The sequence below is a fragment of the Hoplias malabaricus genome, chromosome 17 (assembly GCF_029633855.1).
Source record: "Hoplias malabaricus isolate fHopMal1 chromosome 17, fHopMal1.hap1, whole genome shotgun sequence".
In the NCBI taxonomy this organism is placed as follows: Eukaryota; Metazoa; Chordata; class Actinopteri; order Characiformes; family Erythrinidae; genus Hoplias; species Hoplias malabaricus.
The window spans coordinates 10,634,417-10,661,351 of NC_089816.1; the positions used below are offsets into that span (position 1 = coordinate 10,634,417).

General features: G+C 36.5%; 2 protein-coding genes across 4 annotated transcripts in view; one reads left to right on the forward strand and one right to left on the reverse strand.

Annotated features, from left to right (window-relative positions):
* slc36a1 (solute carrier family 36 member 1) overlaps positions 1–11,629 on the reverse strand; it is a 45,121-nt gene extending 33,492 nt beyond the window's left edge. For all 3 annotated transcript variants that reach the window (XM_066649473.1, XM_066649474.1, XM_066649475.1), the window contains exons 1-10: positions 11,454–11,629; positions 9,325–9,419; positions 8,572–8,683; positions 8,387–8,477; positions 7,769–7,857; positions 7,074–7,163; positions 6,282–6,366; positions 4,158–4,376; positions 1,924–2,022; positions 569–735 (exon numbers count right to left, since the gene is read on the reverse strand). In XM_066649473.1, coding sequence (XP_066505570.1) covers positions 569–735; positions 1,924–2,022; positions 4,158–4,376; positions 6,282–6,366; positions 7,074–7,163; positions 7,769–7,857; positions 8,387–8,477; positions 8,572–8,683; positions 9,325–9,352 — 980 coding nt within the window. In that variant the 5' untranslated portion in view covers positions 9,353–9,419; positions 11,454–11,629. The remainder of the gene's footprint in view (positions 1–568; positions 736–1,923; positions 2,023–4,157; positions 4,377–6,281; positions 6,367–7,073; positions 7,164–7,768; positions 7,858–8,386; positions 8,478–8,571; positions 8,684–9,324; positions 9,420–11,453) is intronic.
* A 584-nt stretch (positions 11,630–12,213) lies between these two features.
* Positions 12,214–14,136, forward strand: atox1 (antioxidant 1 copper chaperone). Its single transcript, XM_066649973.1, has 4 exons — positions 12,214–12,342; positions 12,533–12,605; positions 13,494–13,658; positions 13,841–14,136. The coding sequence occupies exons 1-3, from the start codon at positions 12,337–12,339 to the stop codon at positions 13,616–13,618; spliced, it is 204 nt and encodes a 67-aa protein (XP_066506070.1). The 5' UTR covers positions 12,214–12,336; the 3' UTR covers positions 13,619–13,658; positions 13,841–14,136.
* Positions 14,137–26,935: the final 12,799 nt, after the last annotated feature.

Consider the following 26,935-nt stretch of genomic DNA (forward strand, 5'->3'; position numbering starts at 1 on the left):
GATAGTTTTTCTGGTCAGCTCTTTTTCTTTCCTGCACTCAGTGAACTGTTCAGGCTGCATTCACAGCTCTACCTGCAATGTGTCACATGCTGGAGAGAGGGACTAAGAGCAACCTCCTGTGTCCGCTGCCCAACTCGATTACGAAGTGCAGCGGTGGGCTCACTCCTGTAAATTGAATTCCTCCATGATCAAATGTTTAAGTGTGCTCGCCTTCAACACCTGAAAATTCACTCGACCGATGATGCATGTGGTGTCCGGTCATAAAGCGTAATAGAATGCACGTCCAAGCCTTGAAGAGATTAAAGCCAAGAGGCACTGGCAGGAAGGGGGTTTGAGCACATGAACACTGCCCCTCCCTCAGATAATTCAAGCTTCTTTCTGACAGATTATTAGAACCTGGCTTTTTTCTCTGCCTGTGCACCTCCTGTTATTGTAAAGTGTTTGAATCTCTTCCAGTTCTGCATGTGAGAAATGGATCAATAGAAAGTCGCAACTGGGATGAGTCACTTCCACAGAGATATGAACAACAGCTCATCAGAAAAACAGCCAAGTGTATTGTGACACTCACCAGCAGTCCGGTAAGTTGAGGGTGATGCTGCCTTTGATACGTTCTCCAAAAGAAATGTAACCAACTGTGCCCAGGGAAATGTACAGCATGGTGACAATGCCCATCCCAAGGTACAGGACCATCCTGAAGCTCTGAGGTTTCTGCATTTTATTCTCAAGTGGTAGAACCTTTCAAGTGAAAACAAAGTATATATATATATGATTAAACAAAAAAAATAACTGTGCTGAAGTTAACCTCACATTCAGCTGCTCAAGAACATCATATTTAATTTCAGGTTTTTCTGTGTGTATAATAAAAGTTACATGGAAAATGTCTCACCAAAAGGGCACCATAAAGTAGACATATGAAAGAGAAATCGCTTTTACGGTGCATTTTTACATTACTTTAGGGATCTGCATAAGTCAAAAACAATGGAATAAAATAAGTCATTATGATTTTGTGCTACATCTCTCTGGAGACTTTAGAGTTGTCCCACCTCCTAGTCTGAGTCTCTGCAATCACAGCTCTGGACCCGTGTTTATTTGAGTGCCCAAACATGAGCTTAAATGAAGCAAAACATACACAATAAGCACAGAGGGTACTGCTGAAATACAGAGAAATATAGTGAATATGAAATGAAAAGCCACTCCTCCTGGTTGCTCACACTGATATAAGCTGTGGCTCATTCTCATTTAAAGGAACATGCTGAAATTCGCTGCTCTGAGCAGGGCAAGGCCAGTTTATTTATGTAGGAACTTTTATACACTGGGGTCATTCAAAGTGTCTTACAAATGAGAAAAAAAAGATTTAAGAAAGTTGACATAAAAACAAAAGCATAAAACAAACTAAAATTGACTTTATTAAGGAAATTAATTAAGGAAAGTATAAAAAGCTTTGGAATATTGCTGAGATCTAGGACCTCCAGGGGAGAATGGTGGCATCTTGTGTGATCCTTTTTGACTTGTTTTATTCCATTTTGACTAAAGCATGTCACAGACATTTTATTAAGAACTCAGAAGTGTACTAACTTTTAAAAATGATGTATAATATAGCCCCTTTAGATCAGCTGTATTCACTAATTATGAAAGCAGTCTACAAAATTTTAACATGGTGTTTTATGGTATCACAATATTACTGGGGATAGTCTGAATACAGGAGGCCCTACATCTAATTTGATTGCATAGTTCATGTAATTAATACTTTTAATACTATTATCTCATTCACAATATATTCAAACACTGCAACATTTGCTAATGGCTGAAATATCACGATGATCTCTTCCTTTGCTACGTAGTCTCCTAATTTTGATGCTGTAATGACTAATACATTGGTGAGATACTGTATGAAGTAAACAAAACGAAATTATGAAAACTCACCACACCAATCCCCTCAAAGGCAAATATAGATGTTCCAAAGAACAGTGGGAAATCAATGGCTTTTCCAACATATGGAAGGTCAATAGGATTTGGAATATGCTGGGAAAAAATAGGAAAGATGTTGAAAAATCTAAACATAAGCATGGGAATAATACAGCAGCTCTGAAAGAAAACAATATAATGGTGGGTTTGAGTAGAAGCAGCTGTGGAACACACCAAAAACATGCAAAAATTTCAAGCAACAGGCAGGCGATTTTTGAAAAATAAAATCAATTGCAGAGGCATATTAGATATCTCTGCAGTACTGGTTCCCCTGGAAAGTGTCAGAAGATTGACAGACGAGTGTGGGAAACAAACTAATGCAATGTAAAAAAAGAGCACATAATTGTACAATTCCCAATGATTTCATTTTTCCAGTCAGTTAGCACTTGTGTAAACATCTCTAAGGCTGATCTCCCCAGTGTGGGGCTTTTCTGCTTACAGCGCACCCTTCCCCTGCAGAGTTAAGCCACGCTACAGGTATCCATGTTCAAATCACAGCTGTGTCTTGTTCAATCTGTAGATGGGATCCTCAGGAATGCTTTTGGGAATGAAGGACAAAGAGATTCACCCCCCCCACCCACCTCTCAATAAGTACATGTAAGTATGGGTTTTGGCTGGTCACATGGAAGAGTCAAACCCTTCTCCTTCAAGCAGCTTGACGCCCTGCTTGAAGCATTAAGTATGGACAGGTCAGTGGTGCGCTGCTGCATATGTGAAGAAGGAACTAAGCATTGCCTTTGTGAAATAATTTATGATGTGACTAATCAAGTACCGTTAGCTATTGTATGAGACAATTAACATTTGATTAGCTTAAAGACTTTAGACAGGCTGCCATTCTTGGTGTAAATTTCAAGCCACATGTTATTTGTGGTTTTCAGTAGGCAGAGTGTGGGATTCATTTTAAACGTACCACCCAAATGTTGATGAAGTTTAACATGTTGTCTAAAATGGCTGCCCATTTGTGTTCAGTTTTTCCAAATATTTTTTGAAAAACAACCAATTAGACAATCAGATCCCTAAATGAAAGATTCTTCGGGGAGCCACAAACTCTTCAACACCATCACTTCAAAGAACATTTTTTGGCAGCTTTATTTTGAAGAATGTTGGCCAAGGATAAAATTGCAAGGGAAAAATTCCCCATTTTTAAAAACAAACAAAACTGTACAGTCCTCCAAACGTTCATTGCCTATCATATTCTAAATATAATAAGTTTTACATTCATTCATTTATTCATCTTCATCCTGATCAAAGTCATGTTGTGTCTAGAGCCTACTCTGAAAAACAGCACAAAGATGGGCAGGAAAACAACCTGGACAAGGCACCAGTCCATCACAGGGCTTTACACATTCACCTAGACACATACACCTGTGTATATTTTCACACCATCAATCAATCTACAAACACATGTATTGGATTGTGGGAGGAAACCCACAAAGACAAGGGGAGAACACACCAAACTCCTGACTGACAATGACACGAGGTGGGGATTGAACCCGAGACCCTGGAGCTATGTGGTAGCAATGCTTCCTATTGAGACCATGCCACCCATAATTTTTTCATTTTTATTAAACTCAGAGCTTTAGTTCCCTCATATTACTGTATGCAGTAGCTACACACTGCAGGCAGGTATCCAGCTATTAAATGCTTCCAGAGGCCGTCACTTGCAGTTGACTCTTCATCCACAACCACCAGTATTCAATCAAAAGGGAGAAAGAACAAGTGGGATTGGTCTGAGCATGCTCACAAATGTGATTATTTTACAGTCATTTGTGCTGGAAGGGTTATATATTTTTTAAAGTTCACTGAAAACAAAATGAATCATTTAAACAACTAATTTACATATAACTCAAGGACAATAATTAGCAGCTATTAAAAAAATAAAGAGAGGGACAGAGCATGTAAATGCCCTTAAAATATCAGAAAAAAATGCACAGGTGTGACTCAGTAGCTTATGATGACATTACTGAAAAAAAAAAGAAATGGTCAAAAAATTGCAAATTGAACAAATAACCCTCTATGTCATGTCAGAACAATGGACTGGACGTCTCAAAACCTAGAGCTCAACTTTAATGGACGTGCTTGGGATCACTTTTCTTTGAAAAAGATTTAAGCTAAGGAAGGTTTAATAAAGGTAAAGAATTTTTACACAGGACTAGACGTGTGTGTGTGTGTGTGTAGGTGCATGTTTGTACCGTAAGACTGTAGTAATAGATGAGAATCAGACTGGCACTCATCACCAAGTTGGCCAAAAAGGAGAAAGGGGCCAGGAATTTGAGGTTGCGGGTAAACACAAGCAGGATAATGAAGGGGAGGATGAAGATCATATAGAGACGACTGTCGTAGCTGGGGACGATCACTGCAGTTTGGTTCACTTCACAGTTCATCGTGGTCCCATTAGCAGCCTCTATAACCTACACAGAATATGACAGTTGTCTTTGAAAGAGTAGTTTTGTGGAACATTACATTTAAAATGTTATACATTTCCTGCCAATTAATTTTGCAAATGGAGTGATACTATTCTATAAAATCAGTATTCTATTAACATGCCCAATTCTTCAAATTCACATCAAAAAAAAAAAAAAAAAAAAAAAAAAAACATGCCAGAGGGGTTAAATACCCAAACAAATACTTGCTTATGTGAGTGAGGTAAGTTGCAGAGATAAAAACAGTACAGAAAAGTTGGTACACCCAGCAAAATGTAAATAAATACAGAACGGAATGATGAGCCAAAAATTCAAACCTTATATTAAATTGAAAATAAAACAAAGACAGACTTGTGCCCCTTTTCTGAAGTCTGTAGTCTTCTTTCTGACATTTCCTTAAGGGTTGAAATGCATACTTCAAAGTCAGCAACAAATTTTAAAAGTGCATTTTTGCAGTTGTTTCATTCTTTAAATGTTATCATCTATTAAATGCATCTGAATTATACAGTGCTGTATCTCATACGTTTGTACATGTATATCATCGCTGTCCAATGAAAAAACATATCTCCATTTTTGTGGATTTTCAGTTTGCTACATCATTTGAACACAGCAGCTGTCCTTTACGTTGTGTGAAAATTTCATGATGAATGGACCAATAGAAATGCTCCAAAATTACTTGGAATAAAATCTTTTTACACTGTTGTCCATTAAAAGTTAAGAAGGTTTTTACTTTTCCTGAACAACTGCTATTTTGTAGACACGTGCTTTACATTGGAGAGCAGAAATACATGTCTCCCATTTGCATTAAACAATTCTGCTTAATCTGTATTTCAATGTTTTGCAAAACATATTTACACAAAATATGCAAATCACATGAATAATCTTACACTCTGCTTTTCCATTAAACTCTGATAATAACCAAGGTTTGCTTTAACATTCATTGCTTAGAAGTTGTTTTGTGTCTAAGCCAAGTGAACTACACCGATGACAGCAGCACTAAACTGCAGAACCACAAAGACATATTAAAAGACCAATGACGCCCTCTAGTGGAAAAATACCAGCAGCGTGAAAGCCCCTGATACACCAAGGCAATGTGCAAAAAAAAAAAAATCCATGTCTCTATTTGTTTTGTAAATATATCAAGAACAGTAGATCACAAAAGTGCTGTGGGCATTCCACATATGATCCAGCTTATTCTAAGTCATATTAAAAGTGATTTGACTGCACATAGACCAGAAATAAACAACTCAAGTGCCAACACTACTAATTCAGCATTGATATTACTGCAATGAACACACAGTTTACCTAGGAATACTCAGGTTCATGTTATTTCAGGAGATTAAAACAACCCAGATTGAAAAAAAAAAAAACATCTTCAAATGATTAAAAATAGAGAAGGAGGGTAGAGAGGTTAGTGGACGAGGCTTGGCCCTGGAAGGGTGTCGGTTCAATCCCCAAGACCGGTGGGAACATCCACAGCTGAAGTGCCCTTGGGGCTGCCCCCGCTCTGGGTGTGTGTTCACAGCCCCTAGTGCACTAGTGCATGTGTGTGTGTGTGTGTGTGTGTGTATGTTCACTGCCACAGATGGGTGAAATGCAGAAGACACATTTTGTTGTACGTTGAAGAATGACAAATAACTGCATATTAAAACATTACAAAAATGTTAGGTTATAATATATGTGAATGTACTGAATTTGTTCGAGATAATTTTGGATCTTTCCTATTGTTCCTTTAATCATGAAAATTCAGCATAATATTTAAATATCAATAACACACTAAGAAAATAGAAATACTTTTTTTACAACAATGATGGTTGAGGATATATTCTGTTAAAAATGATCTTATGATTCCAGATGCTAAAAGCTTAAAAGGGAATTTGAGATGTTTCTCACCTGTTTGATATTGTCACTGAGGAATACAAAGTAAACACAGCAGAAGCCCAGCTGTGTGATGATCAGGAACAAATTCACCACATGCCTAACAGGAAAGGAAACAAAGAAAAAAAAGAAAAATACCTGTCTCAGTGAGAGCATTTTAAATATATCCCAGAGTCAGAGAGGACATATAAACCATAAAATCACCTTCAAATAATTCATTCATTTATTCATTATCTGTAACTGCTTATCCAATTCAGGGTGGGTCCAGAGCCTACCTGGAATCATTGGGCGCAAGGCGGGAATACACCCTGGAGGGGGCGCCAGTCCTTCACAGGGCAACACAGACACACACACACACACACACACAGACACAGACACTTTTGAGTCGCCAATCCACCTACCAACGTGTGTTTTTGGACTGTGGGAGGAAACCGGAGCACCTGGAGGAAACCCACTTGGACACGGGGAGAACACACCAACTCCTCACAGACAGTCACCTGGAGCGGGAATCGAACCCACAACCTCCAGGTCCCTGGAGCTGTGTGACTGCGACACTACCTGCTGCGCCACCGTGCCGCCCAACCTTCAAATAATCTTACTAGTAAATAAAGTTACTACTAATGATAACTGATTGGTATAGCACCTCTCCCATATAGACTCGCATGTCAAGTTCCCTCACAGAAACGTGCAGAGAATAAATGGAAATAGATATAAATATTTTATTCTGAACAAAAAAGAAATGGATTCACAAAAATATAACAAAATAAATATTCAGACAGGTAACATATAAACAAATACAGAAATTACCTTCCCCAATGAGAATGATTTCTCAACCAAGACACATTCTCCATTCCATACTCTACAGCCTCCCCATAGGACAGGAATGGTTTGCCAAGCCTAGAAAAGCATAATGGCAAGACCAACATTTTCATACTTGAACATGTGAATGCATAAGTTTGAAAACCCCAGGTCGCAAGTTAATATATCCTTTACAGGAAATGCGCTTGAATTAGGAATTTTGAAGCACGTTCCTAGTTAATCCATAACTGTGCGTCCAACAAAACTGCTTTGTTTCTGAACAATGCTTTTCAAATCTCAGTACTAACAATGTAACAATTAATGGCTTTAAATTGAAAATTCGTTGCTTTATTCAGCACTAAATAACTTAACTTTAATTTACTGAATTTCTGAAATGAACATATATAGCACTGGTGTCTAACCGTTTTAATATACACTGTAAAGTTTAAAATAAAAAGAAACAACAGCAATTACCATATGGCTATGGTTGGAACCTTAAAAGCTACAGGAATAAAACATCCATGTCACACAGAATGTGCAAACTCAGCATGACAAAGACTGTTCAGAGTATCAGCTAAAGGAGAAAAATGATGAACTAGTGTAGTGTCAGTGGGACATGGGTGTGACTCTGTGTCTATATAATCAAACTGAGCAAACAAGCTCTAATCTAATAAACTGTGACTGACATTTTACAGGTTACATACTTGGCACTCAAATGATGAGCACATTTCACCAGGACGCTCATACAGTGAACAGCCACAATGCCCATCACCAGCAAACACAGAGGACCCATCTACAGAGGAATAACATAGATCAAATTTTGACCTTCAAACAGATGTGCACTTGTAACACACACACGTAAGAAATAATATTAATAATAATAGTAATAAACAAATAAATAAATAAACGAACAAACACATTCTACAAAATATAATACTGATTATTTTATACATGTTTATAATTATATATAAAATAACCAGTGTTATGTATTGTATTATATCAAGTTATAATACATTTTTTTAAACCAACTTATATTTATTTTGAGCATTCTGGCTCAAATCTTATATCCGAAACAACTTATCTGACCCTTACTCTTAAAGTTCCACAGTCTATAGACTGGAGACTTTTCTCTGCCTACAGTCAAAGGTACAAAATATGACCATTATTAACATTGCTGCCAAATATTTGATGAGCATGTTAAAGACACCTTTATTTGACCGTGACAAACACAAGAACATGACTTAAAAAAATAAGCATTTACAGTGTTGTGCTGATCATGTGTGTACTAACATAATTAAATTAAATAGATCACAGTGTCCTACCACAAGTCCTGCATTCTTTACAGCCAGAGGCAAGCCAAGCAGACCAGTGCCTATGTTTCCTTTCAGTAAATGAATTAAAGTCTGAAAAAACCTGCAAAGCATGAATCAGGGGCTGAAATCAGATTTTTAGACAAAACAACATACTACATAACTACATAAAAGAGAACGGGCGTGATTAGTCTTACGAGGATCCGGCTCTTCCCCCGATACGCTCATACTCGTTCTGATTGCGAGAAGGAGAATGGACGGGTTCCTCATCCTCCGCTGGACTCTCTTGTCTTTGGGAGAACACAGGGCCTGAGAAAAATTGTTAATTATGAATCATCAAACCTCCATTTACCATTTTAATCTCTAGGCAAAAATTTTTGCATACTTCAAAATAGTCAACTTCAAAGAAGAAAACAAAATCATAACCTGTAATAACCTTTCCTGTAAAGGAAAGTGGTTATTATTTGCACTACATTTTTCTATATTGTGCAAATCACAGGAGACCTAAAGTTCTAATTGTTTCATAGTCCCAGAATAAACCAGTTGTGCTGGTTCACTCTGATACAACCAGATTTCTAAGTATTTGTACAAAGATTTATACAAAAAGTAATGAAGAAAATGACTGATTGACATCAAGTTTTTTTTTGACCACTTCTATTTTTCTTTTTTCTTTTCATAAAAATGTTCACACAATGTTAAGTGAAATTGGAATAAATTAAATTAAATTATAGTTACAGTGACTGTATAAGACATCACAGAGGAAAGTCAGGCGAAAATTAATAACAGAGAGAAGTACTAAAAGGATACTATCATAGGGCTGACCCGTGACAGACAAAACCAATAATATTTCCCTCTAATCAGCACTATAACAAGACCTTTGTGTAAACCACAACTCAAGATAACAAAACAAACATATTAATGTTCTCTGAATGCAGGATAAATTCAGTTACCATCCTGATAGTTGATGTCCGAAGCCATGGCTGTTCTTGTTGTCTGGACACTTCACTGGTCTCCAGCGTCGCTGTAGACAGTCTATCCACAGCCACTAGGATCAAAGAGGTAGCTACCATTATTATCATTATTTACTTTTTATTATTACTCCCTGGTACAAACATACAGTGCTTTCAGTTCCACTTCAGCCTCAATTCACTTTTTATAAAGCAAGAGAAGGATCATTCCATATTTGAAATGCTGTCACTGCCCAGGCACTGCATGATATAGCTTTTATACTTGCATTCCTTTGAAATGCAAAAGCTTTAGCCACATAAAAAGCGGTTTTATGCTGCAAATACATACCCAACAATCAAAGAAAACATAATATTACAGTATTCATAATAACAGAAAAATATTCTGACACTTCTTCCACAGTTGAAGCAAACCTACATTAATGAAAACAACTCACATTGTCTGTGATGGAAGAAAACCTCATATCTCCAAAATGGTAAACTGATAGGTGAAGGGGGGAAAATACAGTACATCCTTAACTTTCAATGGACTTAAAAAGGCAGACAGAAATTATTCCAAAGACGTTGGGAACATTTTCTTTTGGTCCATGGGTCCATGTACAAAGTAAGCTGAAACGTCAAAAAAAGGTACAGATATCTGGAGCACTCTAGTGGCACATGTTTTTTTTTTTTTTTTAAGAAAGTTCTATATCTAATTCATGAGGACAAATAAGTTGTAAAAATACTATACAGTTATAAGTTTGGGATATCATGGATAAATCCTAGTGTAAAATCTGGCCTGTGCAGCAGTTATGCCTATGTCCTGACAGAGTGAGAGATTTAAGCTGACAAAGAAAGTGCCTGATCCCACACAGTTTATTTGAAGGTGTTATGCAATGTTTAATTTAACTGTGTAATATCTCTCATACATTTGTGAAGCCATAAAACACACATCAGCGCTACATTATATCCTGCTGACCTCTGCAAATGTCAATGTGCAAAACGCGTGACTTCCATGGTTTTGGTTTGAGGTTCTTTAGTCTTGAGCAAACTTGCCTTTCAAAAGCATTCTTCCATATTCTTTATCCTGTTGATTCTATTACCGCATTACAAGCCGGAAAATATCCGTTTCAACATTCAAAATGTCAACTTTGCAATTTTCAAAAAAATAAATAAATGCCCTCATCTGCATATTATTATATAAGTAAAATAATTAAGAACTAAATATACTTTTTCCACTGTGTCAAATTTTCATAAAAAATGGATTAACTGAAATGCTCTGAATTGATTAAAAAAAAATAAAGTAAAAAGAAATAGGAAAAAAAAAAAAACACTGTTTGGACACAGTTGAGCTCAAAGAATTTTGACTCCCCTTCTACAGAATCCAACTAAACCTTTAAATGAATGAATGAATGAATGAGGGAAAAAAACAATGCTAAATTATATATATTTTATTGTATTTTTGGTTTAACTTTCAGATTTTTAAATATACAGATAAACATTGTTATCCAGGTTTTTGTTTCAATTCAACAGTGTATAAAATAATTAATTATAAATAATAGAACATTAATATATTATGAACCTTATACTGAACATGCAGCTGTAACACATAAAAAAATTGACCTTAATAATAACTTGAAAACTGGGGAGCCTGCATTCACATATATGTTAAATTGCATACTGTTGGTTACTTAATCTTTCTTTATCTGTGAGCATTTGAACTATCCTCTTCATCATTTATCTATTTTCTAAATCACATCACTGCAGCCTTAAGTGATAGAAGTCTTTATTAATAATTTGAAGGTCTTTTACAATCTGATAAACACTAATAAACTGCAATTACACACACAGACTTATTATGAAGTTTTTCAAAGTAGTGTTAATATAAAGTGGACCCATTATTTATGTTTGCTCTATTGCAGGGCAATATACTGGCACCAGCGTCGTTCAGAACTGTGCTGTCTCCTTTAAACAAACATTCATTAATTCCTAGAACAAATACAAGCACACACAGGTTTATAACTCTAATCTTTGCTGAGCATTCATTACAAACCCTGGCTCACTCACTTCCTACAGCAGCCAGCTCTTACGGCAACCTCCGCATTCACTATTGCGGTGAAATGACGCTGACTTACCGCAAAGCAAACAGCAGATTTCTCTCTTTAATAAACAGGCCTGCTCCGAGTCATTGTCCACTAACCAACCAAAGTGACACATTTATCAAAAGCGTGGTCATGTTATAGCCTCTGAACCCCGCGTGAAACCCGCCGGTCCTCCTTGTTGTTTCCTAGGTGTTCACGACTGAAGTCACATGACATGGAGATCAGCTGATACAGCTCCAGGGGTCGTCTGAATAAAGCCTCGCACGTTTACAACACGCTTCAGATTTTGGTTTTTGAAGGGACCGTATTAGAAATTCACGTTTCCTCGCTTTAAGTAAAAGTGTGTGTAAACCCTTTGCGATTTAAAAACTGTTACCGAATATTAAGTTCATATGGAAATATGTAAAAGAAACTTCAAATAAAGCTAATATTCTATTTATTATTTTGTTATATCTCATCACATATTGCTCAATCACATGCTCCCTACTGCCATATATACTGCGCCATGTAATTTGCAAATTTTGCCGGCCCGTTGTGGATAAGATTGCTGACTCTTGCTTAGCAGGACATGAAATACAGAGATTAATATGTGTTTATTATTTATATTTACTTACATATCCTGAGAAAAACATGACAATGACATTGATAAAATGCTTTGAAATTATGGTTTTAGCAATACATCATGCTTCATATTTGGTTGATGAAGTAAAATTAAATGACTAAAACATCCTCAGATTCTACTATCTTCTAAAAGTGCCCTCCTCAGACAGATAAACGGTTTATGGCGGTAATTTATCGATGATCCCTGAGTCCCCGGTCAGCTGCTTGTGCTGGAGTTTGAGTTTTCTCATTGCGTTTGACTAAAAGAGAACAGAAGGACTTGAATACACTCAGCGTCTTTAAATTTTATCGGATCATGACGGTAAATGTTCTATTATGTTAAATTCGTGAGTTCAGGAAAGATTTCAGGTTTTCTACTGTCTAAAGGCCTCTGATGATTTTGTGGTTGTTGTGCTAACTAGCTAGCAGCCTGTAGAGTTTGATTTAACGTTACAGTTTCTGTTTTCCTCACGGTTTTGCTAACATTAGTTTAAACTATTGTTTATCCACAGACTCACGAATTCTTTGTTGATATGACATGCGAGGGGTGCTCTGGTGCAGTCACACGGGTTCTCAAGAAATTAGGTGGGTATACAGAGCATATTTGTGCAATTCTAAAGAGTAACACGTAGAATGGTATTATTTGTCGAAATAGGTTTTTTAAGTTCAGTATTATGAGAAGGGATAGAGCAAGTGTTATGGGCTTAATATGAAACAAACTGGGTAAAGCATGACCAGAAGTTAGAAGCTAAATTATAAATAGTCCTATGTGTTATTATATGGAGGACTGCAAAATAAAATAAACAGTGGGAACATCGAACACCAAATGTATGGGAACGACAAATTAAAATGAAATATTTTTACACATTATGTCGTGAATGGACATCATATTATTTAATAGCAACATTCATGATAGTCTTAATGGAAATTCCACCAGTTTTCAAAAATTTTGTATAATTTAGTCATTGAGATGAAACCTTTTACATGAGACAGATATTAAACTGTAGATAAAGCTGTAAAAAAGCTGGTAAACAGGAACCAGTGGTAACAAAGTCCACAGTGCAAATACAGACACTTCTGACCTGTGAACTTGTGTTTTTAATGTCATGTCACGTTACTAAGAGGAAATCTTTAGGGACTATTTTGCCTTAATACACCCTCCATGTTTCCCTAGGCCAGTTTCTGTTAAAACATTGCCTCAGACCTCTCATAAAAGTGTGTCATGCGCATTGTAACAGTTATTTTTAAGCATTGTTTTGTAATCATTTTTTGTGGGGTAGCTTTAATTGGCATTAAAACCTCAGAACTGCCCTGATCACCAAATGTCCTTGGGGAAATCAAGTCTCTGCATTTAAGCGTCTATGGGAATGAACACAGTAAGCACTTTCTCTGTGTAAGAATTTTACTTGTGACATGCAGAGGACTCATTTCAGTTTTGAATGAGTGATATGTTTGTGTTTTTCTTTTCAACAGATGTCAAGTTTGACATTGACCTTCCAAACAAGAAGGTCTTCATTGAGTCAGACAAAGATACAGATATTCTCCTGGAAACACTGAAAAAGACAGGGAAGACTGTCACTTATATTGGCACAAAATAGAAAAGATACAGAACATTACTACCTCTATCTATATAACCATGTAAGCCTCCATTTGTAATACCAGTTATTAATAATTTATTGATCTGCATCTGTATTGAACTTTGTCTAAATACACGTCTTATTTTCCAGTAAATGTGTCTTCATCTTGGATTTTAATCTCAATTTCTGTTCCCCTTTTTATATTTGTCCATTTGACATGTCATAATGGCTAATGATTTGGAGATCATGGATGGCTGTCTGATTTCACATCTAAAGAATGAAGTCTGAAGTGTGAATATGAGGACCAGTGGAAGTAGCTTTTTGAACCTCTCCAGCTGTGTACCATGAAATATAACGTGATAAGCTGAGTAATAGAAATATTAGTATCTAATGCTAGATAGTTTTACTAAAACTGCTCCTTTTTATGACTGCATTATAACAATTAATTATGTCAGCATACACCGCTTTGTAATTGTATAATCATGACTGTATACATGCACATATGCAAAAATAAAGTTTTCATGCCCTGTTTGAAGTTATCTTATTGTCCTGGGCTCATGTTTTTACTCTTTCTTACACTGACAATTTTATTTGGTGAAAATATTTCAAAATGTACAACTTTTGATAGTTTTCCATAATATATTTTTAATATATTTCCGTACAATTTGGGATGCTGTTCTCAATGTAAATAAACAGAATGCAATGAATTACAAATTAACCCTATAGTTGAAAACAGAACAAAGGTAACATTTGAAACTGAGGGTTACAATTTATCACCTGTAAAATATGTAATTTATAACATTACAAGAAATACAAAGACAAAGTGAATACATAGAATGTGTTGTGTGCCACTGGGGGGTAACATTACAATTTGTTTCTCACAGTATTATGTGAGATCCTGTTGTGTAATCCTGGGATAAACCTTGTTTTTTCCCTACTAGTTTCATTTTCCCTACTAGTTTCATCATAGTTTGAATTACAACTGGACTTTCCTGTTTGGCTTAGTTTAAACTATATATATATATATATATATATATATATATATATATATATATATATAGGTGCTGGTCATAAAATTTGAATATCATGAAAAAGTTATTTCGGAAATTCCATTCAAAAAGTGAAACTTGTATATTATACTCATTCATTACACACAGACTGATATATTTCCAATGTTTGTTTCTTTTAATTTGAAGATTCTAACTGACAACTAATGAAAACAAATTCAGTCTCTCAGAAAATTTTAATATTGTGAAAAGGTTCAATATTGAAGATGCCTGGTGCCACACTGTAATCAGCTCATTAACTCAAAACACCTGCAAAGGCCTTTAAATGGTCTCTCAGTCTCGTTCTGTAGGCTCCACAATCATGGAGATGACTGTTGTTCAAAAGTCGACCATTGACACTTTACACAAGCAGGGCAAGACACAAAAGGTCATTGCTAAAGATGTTGACTGTTCACAGAGCTCTGTGTCTAAGCACATTTATAGAGAGGCAAAGGGATGGAAAAGATGTGGTAGAAAAAAGTGTACAATCAATAAGGATAACCTCACCCTGGAGAGGACTGTGAAACAAAACTCATTCAAAAATGTGGGGGAGATTCACAAAGACTGGACTGCAGCTGGAGTCAGTGCTTAAAGAACCACCATGCACAGACGAATGCAAGACATGAGTTTCAGCATCGCATTCCTTGTGTCAAACCACTCTTGAACAAGGCTCAGCATCAGAAGAGTCTCGCTTCCAAAAAGGACTGGACTGCTGCTGAGTGATCCAAAGTTATGTTCTCTGATGAAAGTAAATTTTGCATTTGCTTTGGAAATCAAGGTCCCAGAGTCTGAAGGAAGAGACCCACGTTGCTTGAGGTCCAGTGTTTCCACAGTCAGTGATGGTTTGTGGTGCCATGTCTCCTGCTGGTGTTGGTCCACTGTGTTTTCTGAGGTCCAAGGTCAATGCAGCCGTCTACCCGGAAGTTTTAGAGCACTTCATGCTTCCTGCTGCTGAACAACTTTATGGAGATGCAGATTTCATTTTCCAACAGGACTTGGCACCTGCACACAGTGCCAAAGCTACCAGTACATGGTTTAAGGACCATGGTGTCCCTGTTCTTAATTGGCCAGCAAACTCACCTGACCTTAACCCCATAGATTGTGAAGAGGAAGATTGCAATACGCCAGACCCAACAATGCAGAAGAGCTGAAGGCCACTATCAGAACAACCTGGGCTCTCATTAAAACACCTGAGCAGTGCCACAGACTGATCGACTCCATGCCACCCCGCATTGCTGCAGTAATTCAGGCAAAAGGAGCCCCAACTAAGAATTGAGTGCTGTACATGCTCATACTTTTCAGTTGGACAGCATTTCTAAAAATCCTTTTTTTATTGGTCTTAAGTAATATTCTAATTTTCTGATGAATTTGGGGTTTTCATTAGTTGTCAGTTATAATCATCAAATTAAAAGAAATAAACACTTGAAATATATCTGTCTGTGTGTAATGAATGAGTATAAAATACAGGTTTCAATTTTTGAATGGAATTACTGAAATAAATAAACTTTTTCATGATGTTCTAATTATATGACCAGCACCTGTATGTATATATATGATCAGCCAAACTGACAGAACATTTAGCCTTAGTTTACCAGGCAAGGATTAATGGAGCAATCTGTTATATTTAACACAAATATACACAAAGAGCATTTTACAGCATGGCTTTTTATTATTTTTACATGGTTTCTATAAAGTGCAACAGACGTGATGAGGAATCAAATTGTGGTGTAGTCCCTCACTGAAAAAAGTATGATTAGTACAATGGCTCTTTCATAAACTGGAGAAGTTGGTGGATAAAATGACTGATTGCTACTTTAAGTATAGTTCTGAGTGCAGAATCTCCACCCAGAATGCTGCACAGTTCAACACTAAGTGTACCCTAGTTCTGGGAAATGCCCTTTTAGTGTTTTTGGGTAAGGGCATGGTGCTCTAAGGGGGTACAAGCTGCAGGTCTGAAGAGTGGTGTGGGCTAACTGGCCCCACACTTGAGGATCCTTTCACTATTCCTAGAGCTACAGACACTATAGATGCATAGAGGAGAGTTGCACAGCAGATGTAGAAAGCCCAACCAAGGAACTTGACCATCTCAGGCAAACGGTTCTCAATAGACACCATGAAGGCAATGAGGGCACTGACGCAAAAAGCAACTGGTAAAACAGAAACAGTTTAATATGTCTGTGAGAACACAGTTATATAACAATACTTCATTCATTTAGAGTCATCAAGGACATATTTAAGGACAATGCTAGTCCATTATGTGTATGACTGCACTGGCAGCATGTGTGAAGGGGATTTTGATGTATTGGTAATCATGTGTTGCCAGATGTTGCAACATTGCTACATGACCACCCTTTCTGTTTAATGTATCAACTGCTACAGCTGCAATTCCATTCATGTTTGGTAACATATGGAAATAAGTATGGCTCTTACCTGAGAGGATGTTCAGTAGAAGGGCCACAATGGCACGTTTTCCTTGGGAAATAGCTGACTGAATTACAACAAGTGTGGCCAATGACAGAATAGAGGAACTTGCCAGGAACATCCAAGTAAGACTGTATGAGCCTAACAGTAATACAATTAAACCAGATTATATACATTAATCACCTTAGTATTACTGCTGGACTGAGAATAGTCCACCAATAAATATCCAGTTAACAGTGTCCTAAAAAATTTTTCAAACATAGGCCTATCTAAGCATATGCAATAATATATTAAATATATATATTTTCTCTAACCGCTTATCCAATTCAGGGTCGGGGTGTGTCCGGGGCCTACCTGGAATTACTGGGCAAAAGGCAGGAACGCACCCCGGAGTTGGCGCCAGTCTTTCACAAGGTGACACACACTCACAACTATGGACACTTTTGAGTCGCCAATCTAGTAAACCAGTAGGAAACCCTCACGGACACAGGGAGAACACACCAAATTCCACACAGCCACCCAGACTGGGGCTCAACCCCACATCCCCAGGACACTGGAGCTTTGTGACAGTGACACTACATGTTGCCGCCCTATATTAAATATATTATATTCTTTGCAAATATATTTAAAATCATATTAAAGAGTAAAGATTAAAAGATCAAATAGATCTTAAAGAACATTCAGATTATTGCATCTAGTTGGTCTTTACATAAATATAATTTTGCATGATTATGAATTAGATCAGACAACTAATTTGTACAAAAAATAATTGCTAAGGGAAAAGTGTTCTTAATGTTTTATGTAAATTAATGGCAGAAGAACCACTAACAGGGATGATTTGTTTAAAAAAATGTTATTAAATATGAATAACAGCTGCTGAATTTAAATCATGTTAAAAAAAAAGAAAACAACAGTGATGAGGTTGTATATCAGCAGTACTAAAATAAATATCAATATTGTTGTAAGACACTGATAGCAATATACCACTGTAAATGATTAATCGTTCTGCAGTGTCACTGTCAAATGCAACTGATTCTTCCAGATCTAGGATGCTGGTTGGGTTTTTGAAGGAAAAGGTATTAAAAAGCAATGCTCACCCATCCAGGCTGGGAATGTGGTGCAGCTGAACAAGTCTTGGTAAGTGTTACAGATCGTGAAGAGGCCTTCACAAGCTCCCCCTGGCTGCACTAGCCACTGTGGGGCACAAAGACACACCATGTATAACAGGAACTCCACACACACCAGAGCACTCAGCACTCTCACGGAGTTCATCGTGACTCTTTCCACTCTTTCTGTGTATTCCCAGGTTTTGGATCAGTCATATGGTGTGGATTCTGGTCCAAATCTTGATCCCAGAAGCTGGAGATATCAGTATTTTCTCTCTATTAGATCCAAGAGGTGTTTCTTTTGCTGCTGTTGCAAGAGAAATGCAGCCATGACACTGTTTACATTATGATAATTCATGTAAGCTTTGATGATGGTCTTCCCAGACAATTTGTTATCCAAAGGGTATGATTAGCACAGAACTGAGTCAAAAGGGGGACAGATTTCTCATAGGGTTTGCCTTCAGGCTCTTTTTTCAGCAAACAGAGCCCACCAAATAGGCACACTAAAACACACACACACAAACAAAACAAACGAGCAGGCATGGTCCTGTGTAGCTTTTTCCATCATCTGAGTCAAGATAATAGCCCTGTGCTTATCTGAACACTGTTTATAACCCTCCCTTAGACTTCAAAATAGCCAGGGTAGCCACATGAACAATGTACTCCACCTGTACATGAGTTACACAAAGGATTTTGCAAATAACCATATAAAACAATTGCAATAACATATCTTTCTGAAATTAATATTTATTGTTCAGTTTTGCTGTTGATAAAGATTTTTTCCAAAGATTTTTGTTTGCTGGTGTGTACTTCTATAGACAATATTATATCAGTGATGTATGTGTAAACTGGAGTAAATTCAACACTGGCAACACCGGAGCACAAAAACTCAGTTGTGTGTTTCCTTGAGGATTGCTCACACTTTAAAAACAGTAAAAGGAATTTCATTATTAGACGTCTTCCCAAAAAACATTTCAATTTAGTATGTATTGATATCGAATGCATCCACACATTAATATTTAATTTTATTCAGGTTCAGACAGACGTAAATTCTACTGTATTATATTATATATTAATGTACAGTCTGCCCTGTATATTATATTATATACAAGGCAGATGTTGCTCTGCCTGAGCTGCCCATACCAACGCAACACACACTAACACACCAACAAAATGTCAGTATCACTGCAGTGCTGAGATTTATCCACCACCAAAATTATGCCTGCTCTGTGGTCCTAACTATTGTAAAACAGAAAAAAAATATATATATATATATATATGTGTGTGCGTGTTTAAGGTGAGAAAATGATAAAATGATTCAAATCAGCAACCAGGCTTTTCTTGGCAGTCCTCATCTGACCAGCAGGCTGCAGTGTGTAGCCAAATGAAAAACCTCAATTCATATCTTGTGTACCTTGGCAAGCAGAGATCATTTAGTAAAATCAAAGAACATACTGTGCCTGTATCGATAAGGACAAACATGCTGCAGAAATTCAAATCACCATTCTTTCCTCATCTTCCTTTGAATAGCAGCACTTAAAAAATTAGTACATAACTAGATAAATAACTGTGACATTCATATAGAGCAGTTTTGTACACTCCATATACATATACGCCGATAAATAACAGGCCTGACAATTTCCTGAGTGACAATTTCCCAAAATTCCCAATAAATACAGATAATGTTATATATAAAGTATTTTATAAGAAAAATCAGGGGCAAACACCTTTGTTTACTTTCCAACCAAAACAGTCAATGTATACAAGGCATTACTTTTCAGGGGATATTTCTAAGGAGGTTAAGTATCTGCTTGTGTAAAGAGGAAAAAAGTAAAAAGAAAATGAGTGGTAAATCTGGATGTTTCATTTTTATTGTTCAGTCATGAAGTAGAAAACAACCTAATTCTGAACTTTGAAAATATTCCTGGAGATTCTGTAAACAACAACACCACACAGAAAGACCAAAACAAATACAAATCTGAAATTGCAGAACATATTTGAATATACTGTTTATCACATACAACATATGTTCAGTGTACTGGCCACAGATATAATGGACTGAATGTTGATTACAGTTAAGAGTAACCAGCAAAGTGGCCAGTGGGTGTAAGTGCACAAGAAATGCTTTTTCTTTCTGAATTCTTGTCCCAGTTAAAAAGGAGTGCTGTCTGGGCAGGCGATGGTTTGTTAATATGAGGCATTCAGGAAAACGTGATCATATCATTATATTCCAGCCAGAAAGTCAAGAGGTGCGTGTTTAGACTGCCCTTTGCTTCACTGTGATCAGAACTCACTCCATCTCTAAAGGAAGGTTGAGGAACATGTTGGAACAGAGTTCTGTCTTTTATCAGGAAACCCAGATTTCCACTTAAGAAAATGAAGAATAATAGACAGTTCAGACAGCCTCATGTATATAAACAATGCTAGAATGGCACAGTCAATTTGGTGGGTGTAGAGGGATGAGTCTGGTGTGCATCATAGTCTCAGATTTTCCTTTAACATTCTGGAAACCTTGATTGCAGAGAATCGGAAAGATATCAGCTAAGTCAGAGCTCAGGGACACAATGAAACATTTCTCCTTTCTTTTTGAAGCTCAGAGTGCGGAGGACAGTGTGTGATTGCTGGCATGTTGTACAGGTAGAGACATGTGTAATCAGGCCAGCCAGTCAGTAAGAAGACACAACTCTGTCCACAAAGTACACACTCCACTTCTCAGCTTCGAGCCTCGGTTTGACTTTTCCCTCTCCACAGCTCACTGTCTAGACTTTGAAAGCAGCACTGTACTTTTTATAGACATTAAGATCATTTTTGCACAAAAAGAGAAGTCTACATTTTGCAAACTTACACCTTACACCTCTTAAAAATAAGGCCTTTGGAGCATTGTCATATAATAAGTACTGTTAGAATTCCTGAAATACTTTTCAATAGATTGTTCTTTGGCAAATAAATTTTGTAAATGAGATTTGAATGAATGAATTCTTCGTTTTGTGATAAGTGGTTGATGTAGCATATCAACATGTATATATATTTTAATCAGTCAACCAACCAATCAATCAACAAGCAAGCAATAAATCTTTATTTAGGAGGAAGCTCATTTTTTTGGTGTTACACAGACTCATGAATGTAGATAACAGTAGTTTAGCATGCCTGTTAAAATGTCTTAAAAGTACAGCTTCAAAATCATTGTGAGGCTTCACTGACCTCTATCAGGGAGACTAGAGTCTATTTTGTTACTACTCTGGGCTCAGCCCTGCAGAAATTGCCCTATGTAAGTCCTTATCTCTCCCCCTCCCGTCGATTTCAGCAGTTCTGTAAAAATGAATTACACAAGGGGGAGCCCCAGGAGCAAAAACCCCAAATCTTACCTAGTGTTCCTTTAAAGTTGTAGTCATTAGCTATGTGTCAGTATAGACATGGAAAGGTATAGGGCAGCCAATCAGAACAGATATAATTTACATACATATTTTCGAGGCACATTAACAAAAACATTCATTTTACATCAGAGATAAAGGGAGGTTATTGAAATTGATCATGTAAAATAGAACTGTGACAGTGCATTGAGCCTAAGCCTGTATACATATATTAATACTTAAAGGAAAGGAATAAAGTACAAGAAAAATGCAGATATCATACTGGCCTTGAAATGAGAAGAACCTTCCCACAGTGCATTTTAAATGTTATTTTCGAGAGTGCAGTTGCATGGATTATCAGTGAGCAAAAAAAAAATCACTATTGCTATAATGATTTATCTATGAAACACTGCACTCGGTAATTCTAATTTGTTCTCCTTTAAATGTCACTCAGTGGACAGAATTGCTGGCTCAGTAATTAAATGTAGATTACGGCTTTGAGGTAAAAACTGCTGATGTGGCAATATACGGACATTAACGGCATAACACATTTTACTCTTTTACATTCTAATCACCACTGTATTAAAGCATTTTAATCGACCAAATGCCTTTTCTGTTGAAGAACCAAATGAGGAAGAATGGACTGAGATTCATTGTCAGGCCACCATCTGAACTGCTGGTGGCCTGACTTAATGTTAAAAATGTATCATAAAGACACATTTATTTTTATATTGTGCACAGGAAATGGGAAAGGAAAAATGACATATTAGTAAGGAAAATATTACAAAGAGAAATGGAATTCAAAGGCCATTAACTTTCAGTGCAACCTAATTTTATAACATTATATCATTTCATGATAAATGCAGGAGATATTTATATTAAATGGAATGATAATGGTATTGTCACGTTGTGTAAATAGCCTTTACACTTAGTGTCCATATTAGCATCTTGCTATTTACATGTAAAATTATGGATATATATATTGATTTGATTCAAATGTAATAAAATGATTCTGCTTGTTCTTAAGCAGGTCATTTTTACCAACACCCAATATAATGGTGAAAAAGTAAACATATCCTAGACATATTATGTACTAGGCAGAGTTAGTGCAAATAGACCGGCTGTGTAAATGCTATTTACAGTGTAAACAGACAGTAAACCCAATTATTAACTACATCATAAAATATTTTCTAATTCTGAGACAAAAAAAATTGTAGCATTAACATGAGTGTGATATTTCTGGTTGTTTTTAGCTGTTCCACTCAGCCTTTGTTTCTTCTCTTCTACATTCAGCAGCCTTAAAGGTTCTGTAGCATTAAGAGCTTGTTTAATTCTAAGGGTGAAAAGAGGTTAGAAAATGGCTTATAAAATGAATATGACTTCACTGTGGTACATAAGCCTCCAGAAATATATTCTGACCTTAGGGAAACCTTCTAGTGTAGCATTAGCATAAGCCTGAGATATGCTTGTTTTTTTTAGTCATGAACTTAATCTTTGCTTCTTCTTCTCTTCTACTTATATCAGCAAAAAAAAGTAACAAAAACAGCACATGTAGCTTTAGCATAAACTTCACACTTCACTCATTCACTGCTATGACCTTAGTGGAAAAAATGTTAAAAAATAAATAAAAAGTCTGTAGCAGCATTAGTATGATATCTCTTCTAGTCCTTAGCCACAAGTAGAAGCTTTGTTTCTTTTCCTCTTGAATCTGCCATTATCATTCGTCTGAAATTTCTGCTCATTGCTAGCCTCTTGCTTCTTCTCCTGGTGCTGTTTCATCAGCCAGATTCATTGCCAGAACGTAATTTACAGCAGTAACTTGGTTTCTTCTGTACACGTCACCTCTTTTCCCAGCAGCTGGATCCATTGCTGGCCCTGCGAGCTGCTCATCCTCACCCCACATGCTTTCCCTGCAACCCTGCTGTCCCACTCTGCTACCATGACACCCACTTAACGGCTGCAGGAGAAATTTACAGACAACACACAGTTCCATTCACCCCTCCATCTGTCTCCCGGTCATTATTCTCTGTCTTGATAGATTCCCCACATGTTTCCATTTTGCCTCTGTCATTCTCTCAGGGAAACGTAGAGGAAGGAAATGATGAGCAGCCATTGTGTTTCTGAGATGTTCTTACTCCTCACAAGATGAGACTGTTGCAGAGTGCCTCCAACAAAAGCTTAATTGCATCAATGTTACATTGTTTACCTGTTACCTCTGTTAAACTGCTCAGATTTCTGTGAAATTTTTCCATAATTTTGACACTAGTACATGCTGCAAAGTGTGAAATAGATCAGTACCTTTTTTCAGGTCAGTTGTATGTAATGCACATAAAAACATTTAGTGAATATTTGCTGAATATCATTACTGTGGGTCACATCAGCATCCATGGCCAATCAAGATGTAAAATGTAAAATGCAAAACTCAAACTCCTTCATTCAATCAAAATTCTATTGCATAATTATATTAAATGTCTGTTAGCAGTTTTGCTATCGCAGTTCTCAAATGGTTCTTAAATGTCAAGACTCTCCAAAAGTGTAGTGTGCACTCAGGTATATAATTGATAATGACAGATGAGGGAAAAATCATGATATAACCCTTCATTTCATTTCAGAGCTAATCAGAACATTTATATGTAATCAAAAGAAAAGATTCTTAACTTAAGGTCAGTTTGTGTCTGTAAGCAGAAGAGGAGATTTGCATATTTTGGTAGAAATTTACAGATCAGTCATAAGTGGATGATAATTTGGGAATGTTATAATAACAGGTTTTATGTACACATGGATATTCATTCCTTACTTGTTACTAACTAATATTTCAGTAATCAGATCCATAAGAAATTATGTACATTTTGAAGTAGCGTGCTGCGAATCTAGCTCATGCACATGTTCAGTTTTTTCAACAAATTCAACAAACTTAGCCTATAGGCATTCAGTATTGTTGTTAGGCTAAGGCATATAGCACTATAAGGTTATAAACAATGGACTGTCTTTGAGTGACAAGGTGAGACTCTGTTACTGACTGGAACAGGAAGAGGAGGAGTGGGATATAGTAGAGATAGTTAATCAATAACAGGAGATGGAGGGCAAGAAGTAACGCCTGATGTCAATGGCACAAGTTTAAGTTCATGGCAAGACTCACATTTATCCAGTTTCTTGAAAAACCAATTTAGTGATGTCTGGGTAGTAGCATTCTACTTTTCAGCATAGATGAGACAGTAAATGAGACATTGCATCATTAGCAGCTCTTATTTAAACAAATGGACATCGATGTGTGCATTTTGGAACATTTCCAAATTGAATCTGTTTGTACATCTCAGTTCAGTTGATAACAAGTCATTTGCTTTACTTAGGCAGGGAATCAAATCTTAGTCATCAGTTCTTACTGATCTGTGCTTACCCAAATTAGGATTTGAACACTTAGTCTTCTGTGTAAAAGGCAACATCTTCACCCGTTATACAAAACACACACTGACTAGCTGAGGTGCAGTAACTGAGAAACAAGAAGGAAAGGAGACGATTGTATTTTACAGCTGTAAGACTGTGCAGTTTCACTGTAACTTCAGCCTGCTACTGTATGTACATCACACTGTTCCTGATCATTTAAAGACAAAGCATATCAAAAACAAAGAAGAAGAACATTAATTATTATCTTACATCAATATCATATCATTTCAACAGAAAAACTTCATTTTTTGTGTAATAGTTACACAATAGTTTAAAACGCATTACAGGTATACTTACTGATTATTTAATTTTAAAAAATAGGGAATTTATATTATTCAATTGTCAACTTTTTGCATAAATACAAAATAATAATAACAATAATAATAATAATAATAATAATAATAATACCATATTTTGTCCTGCTTATTTCTGTGCTGTAAAGTGCTATTATGATTTGAATCATTATATTATATGTCTATGTTTTTCAGATTAGCTTTTGTCCTGGAACAAATATTTAAAAACTTTAAATATGCTCTTACAACATATAAATGAATCGTAGTTAGAATTTATTATTACTATAGCCTAATTATATGTGACTAGCCTGCAGTTAAAGTCTTCTAAGGGTTAACATCTCAGACTGCTAAGGGTTAGCTGCAGTTAGAATTGCTGGTGTTGAGCTGATCCTTTCAAAATGACACAGTCAAACCAATAATCTGAGACAATGATGAGCTTTGTGCTGAAAAGACTCTTGCTATGTTTATTTGTTTGCGGCCTGCCGTTGAGATGATGTAATGAAAGAGGACACATGCTCTTCCTCAGGTTATGTAATGACACGTGTTGCTACTGTGTTCTTTTATCATGTTTTAAATAGAAACCCATCTCTATTAGCACAGACTTTACACCTCTGCACTGCTTTTGTAAGCGGCTCTGAGGTCGGAGGTGAAGCTGTATTGCTGTTTACTTACGGGAGGCGTAGAGCTGGGTTATCTCCACTGTAAACTCAGGTGCTATAATTTATTCCAGTCCCATGTTTAATATTATTTGCTATTGCAGGGTTCAGCATGCCCAGCATTTACACAGAGGCAAAACAGGAAGCAGAATGAATAGAGGCCTTATGTCCCTCTGCCTCTGAGGCCACGATCTTTTTAAAAGTCTCTGAAGCTTTATTGAGGAAGCAGTGGTCAAAAGCATGCCGTCTGCTGCGTGATTCAGATCTTAACTATTTTCAGACAGGGCCCGAAAAAGAGGTGTTTCCCATAAATTGGCCAGTGAAAGGATGCAGTCCAAAATAAATCCCGCCTTTGCATCATAAACTATTTTTGTAATTGAAAAATGGAAAGTAATAAAATGCTTTCTTGTATCAACACGTTGGTCGCTGACTTTGATGGAATGTTTTGGACAGAAATGCACAACATGTACAAGTTTTCCCTGATGTTAAATGAACGTGAAAGGTCTAGAACCAAGCGAACCTCCCCAGACAGTAGGTTCTCTTACATATGTTGTTAGGCCAGTTGTGATTCTGGGGATTGGTAATGTGATTTAACAAGATAATTACTTGCCATATAAGCAGATACAGTTAACAATTTGTTTATTATTTGTGATTGCAGAGTGCAAGCTGATCAAATTTGCTTCCTGGGGATCAATATGTAGCCGCTCCCAACTTATGACAGATACACCTCAAGCTCAAATAAACATTACTCACCTGGGCTTTTAAACTTGGAAATGTATTAAACATGTAACAGTGAATGTATGTAGTGTGGAAACAGTGAGGTTAAGCTTTTCTCTCTGGAGTCTGACACCTCTGTGCAACATTCCTTTGGTTAAACTATTTTTAAAAGTGCCATGTGTTGATACATCAAGAAATTTGAAAGAATGCCCATAAAATGTTGTCATGTTTATGAAGTTTAAATATATAGATTTTCTTTTCAATTTTGAAAATTCCTTATTACCTTAGTACCTTCTATCCACTGA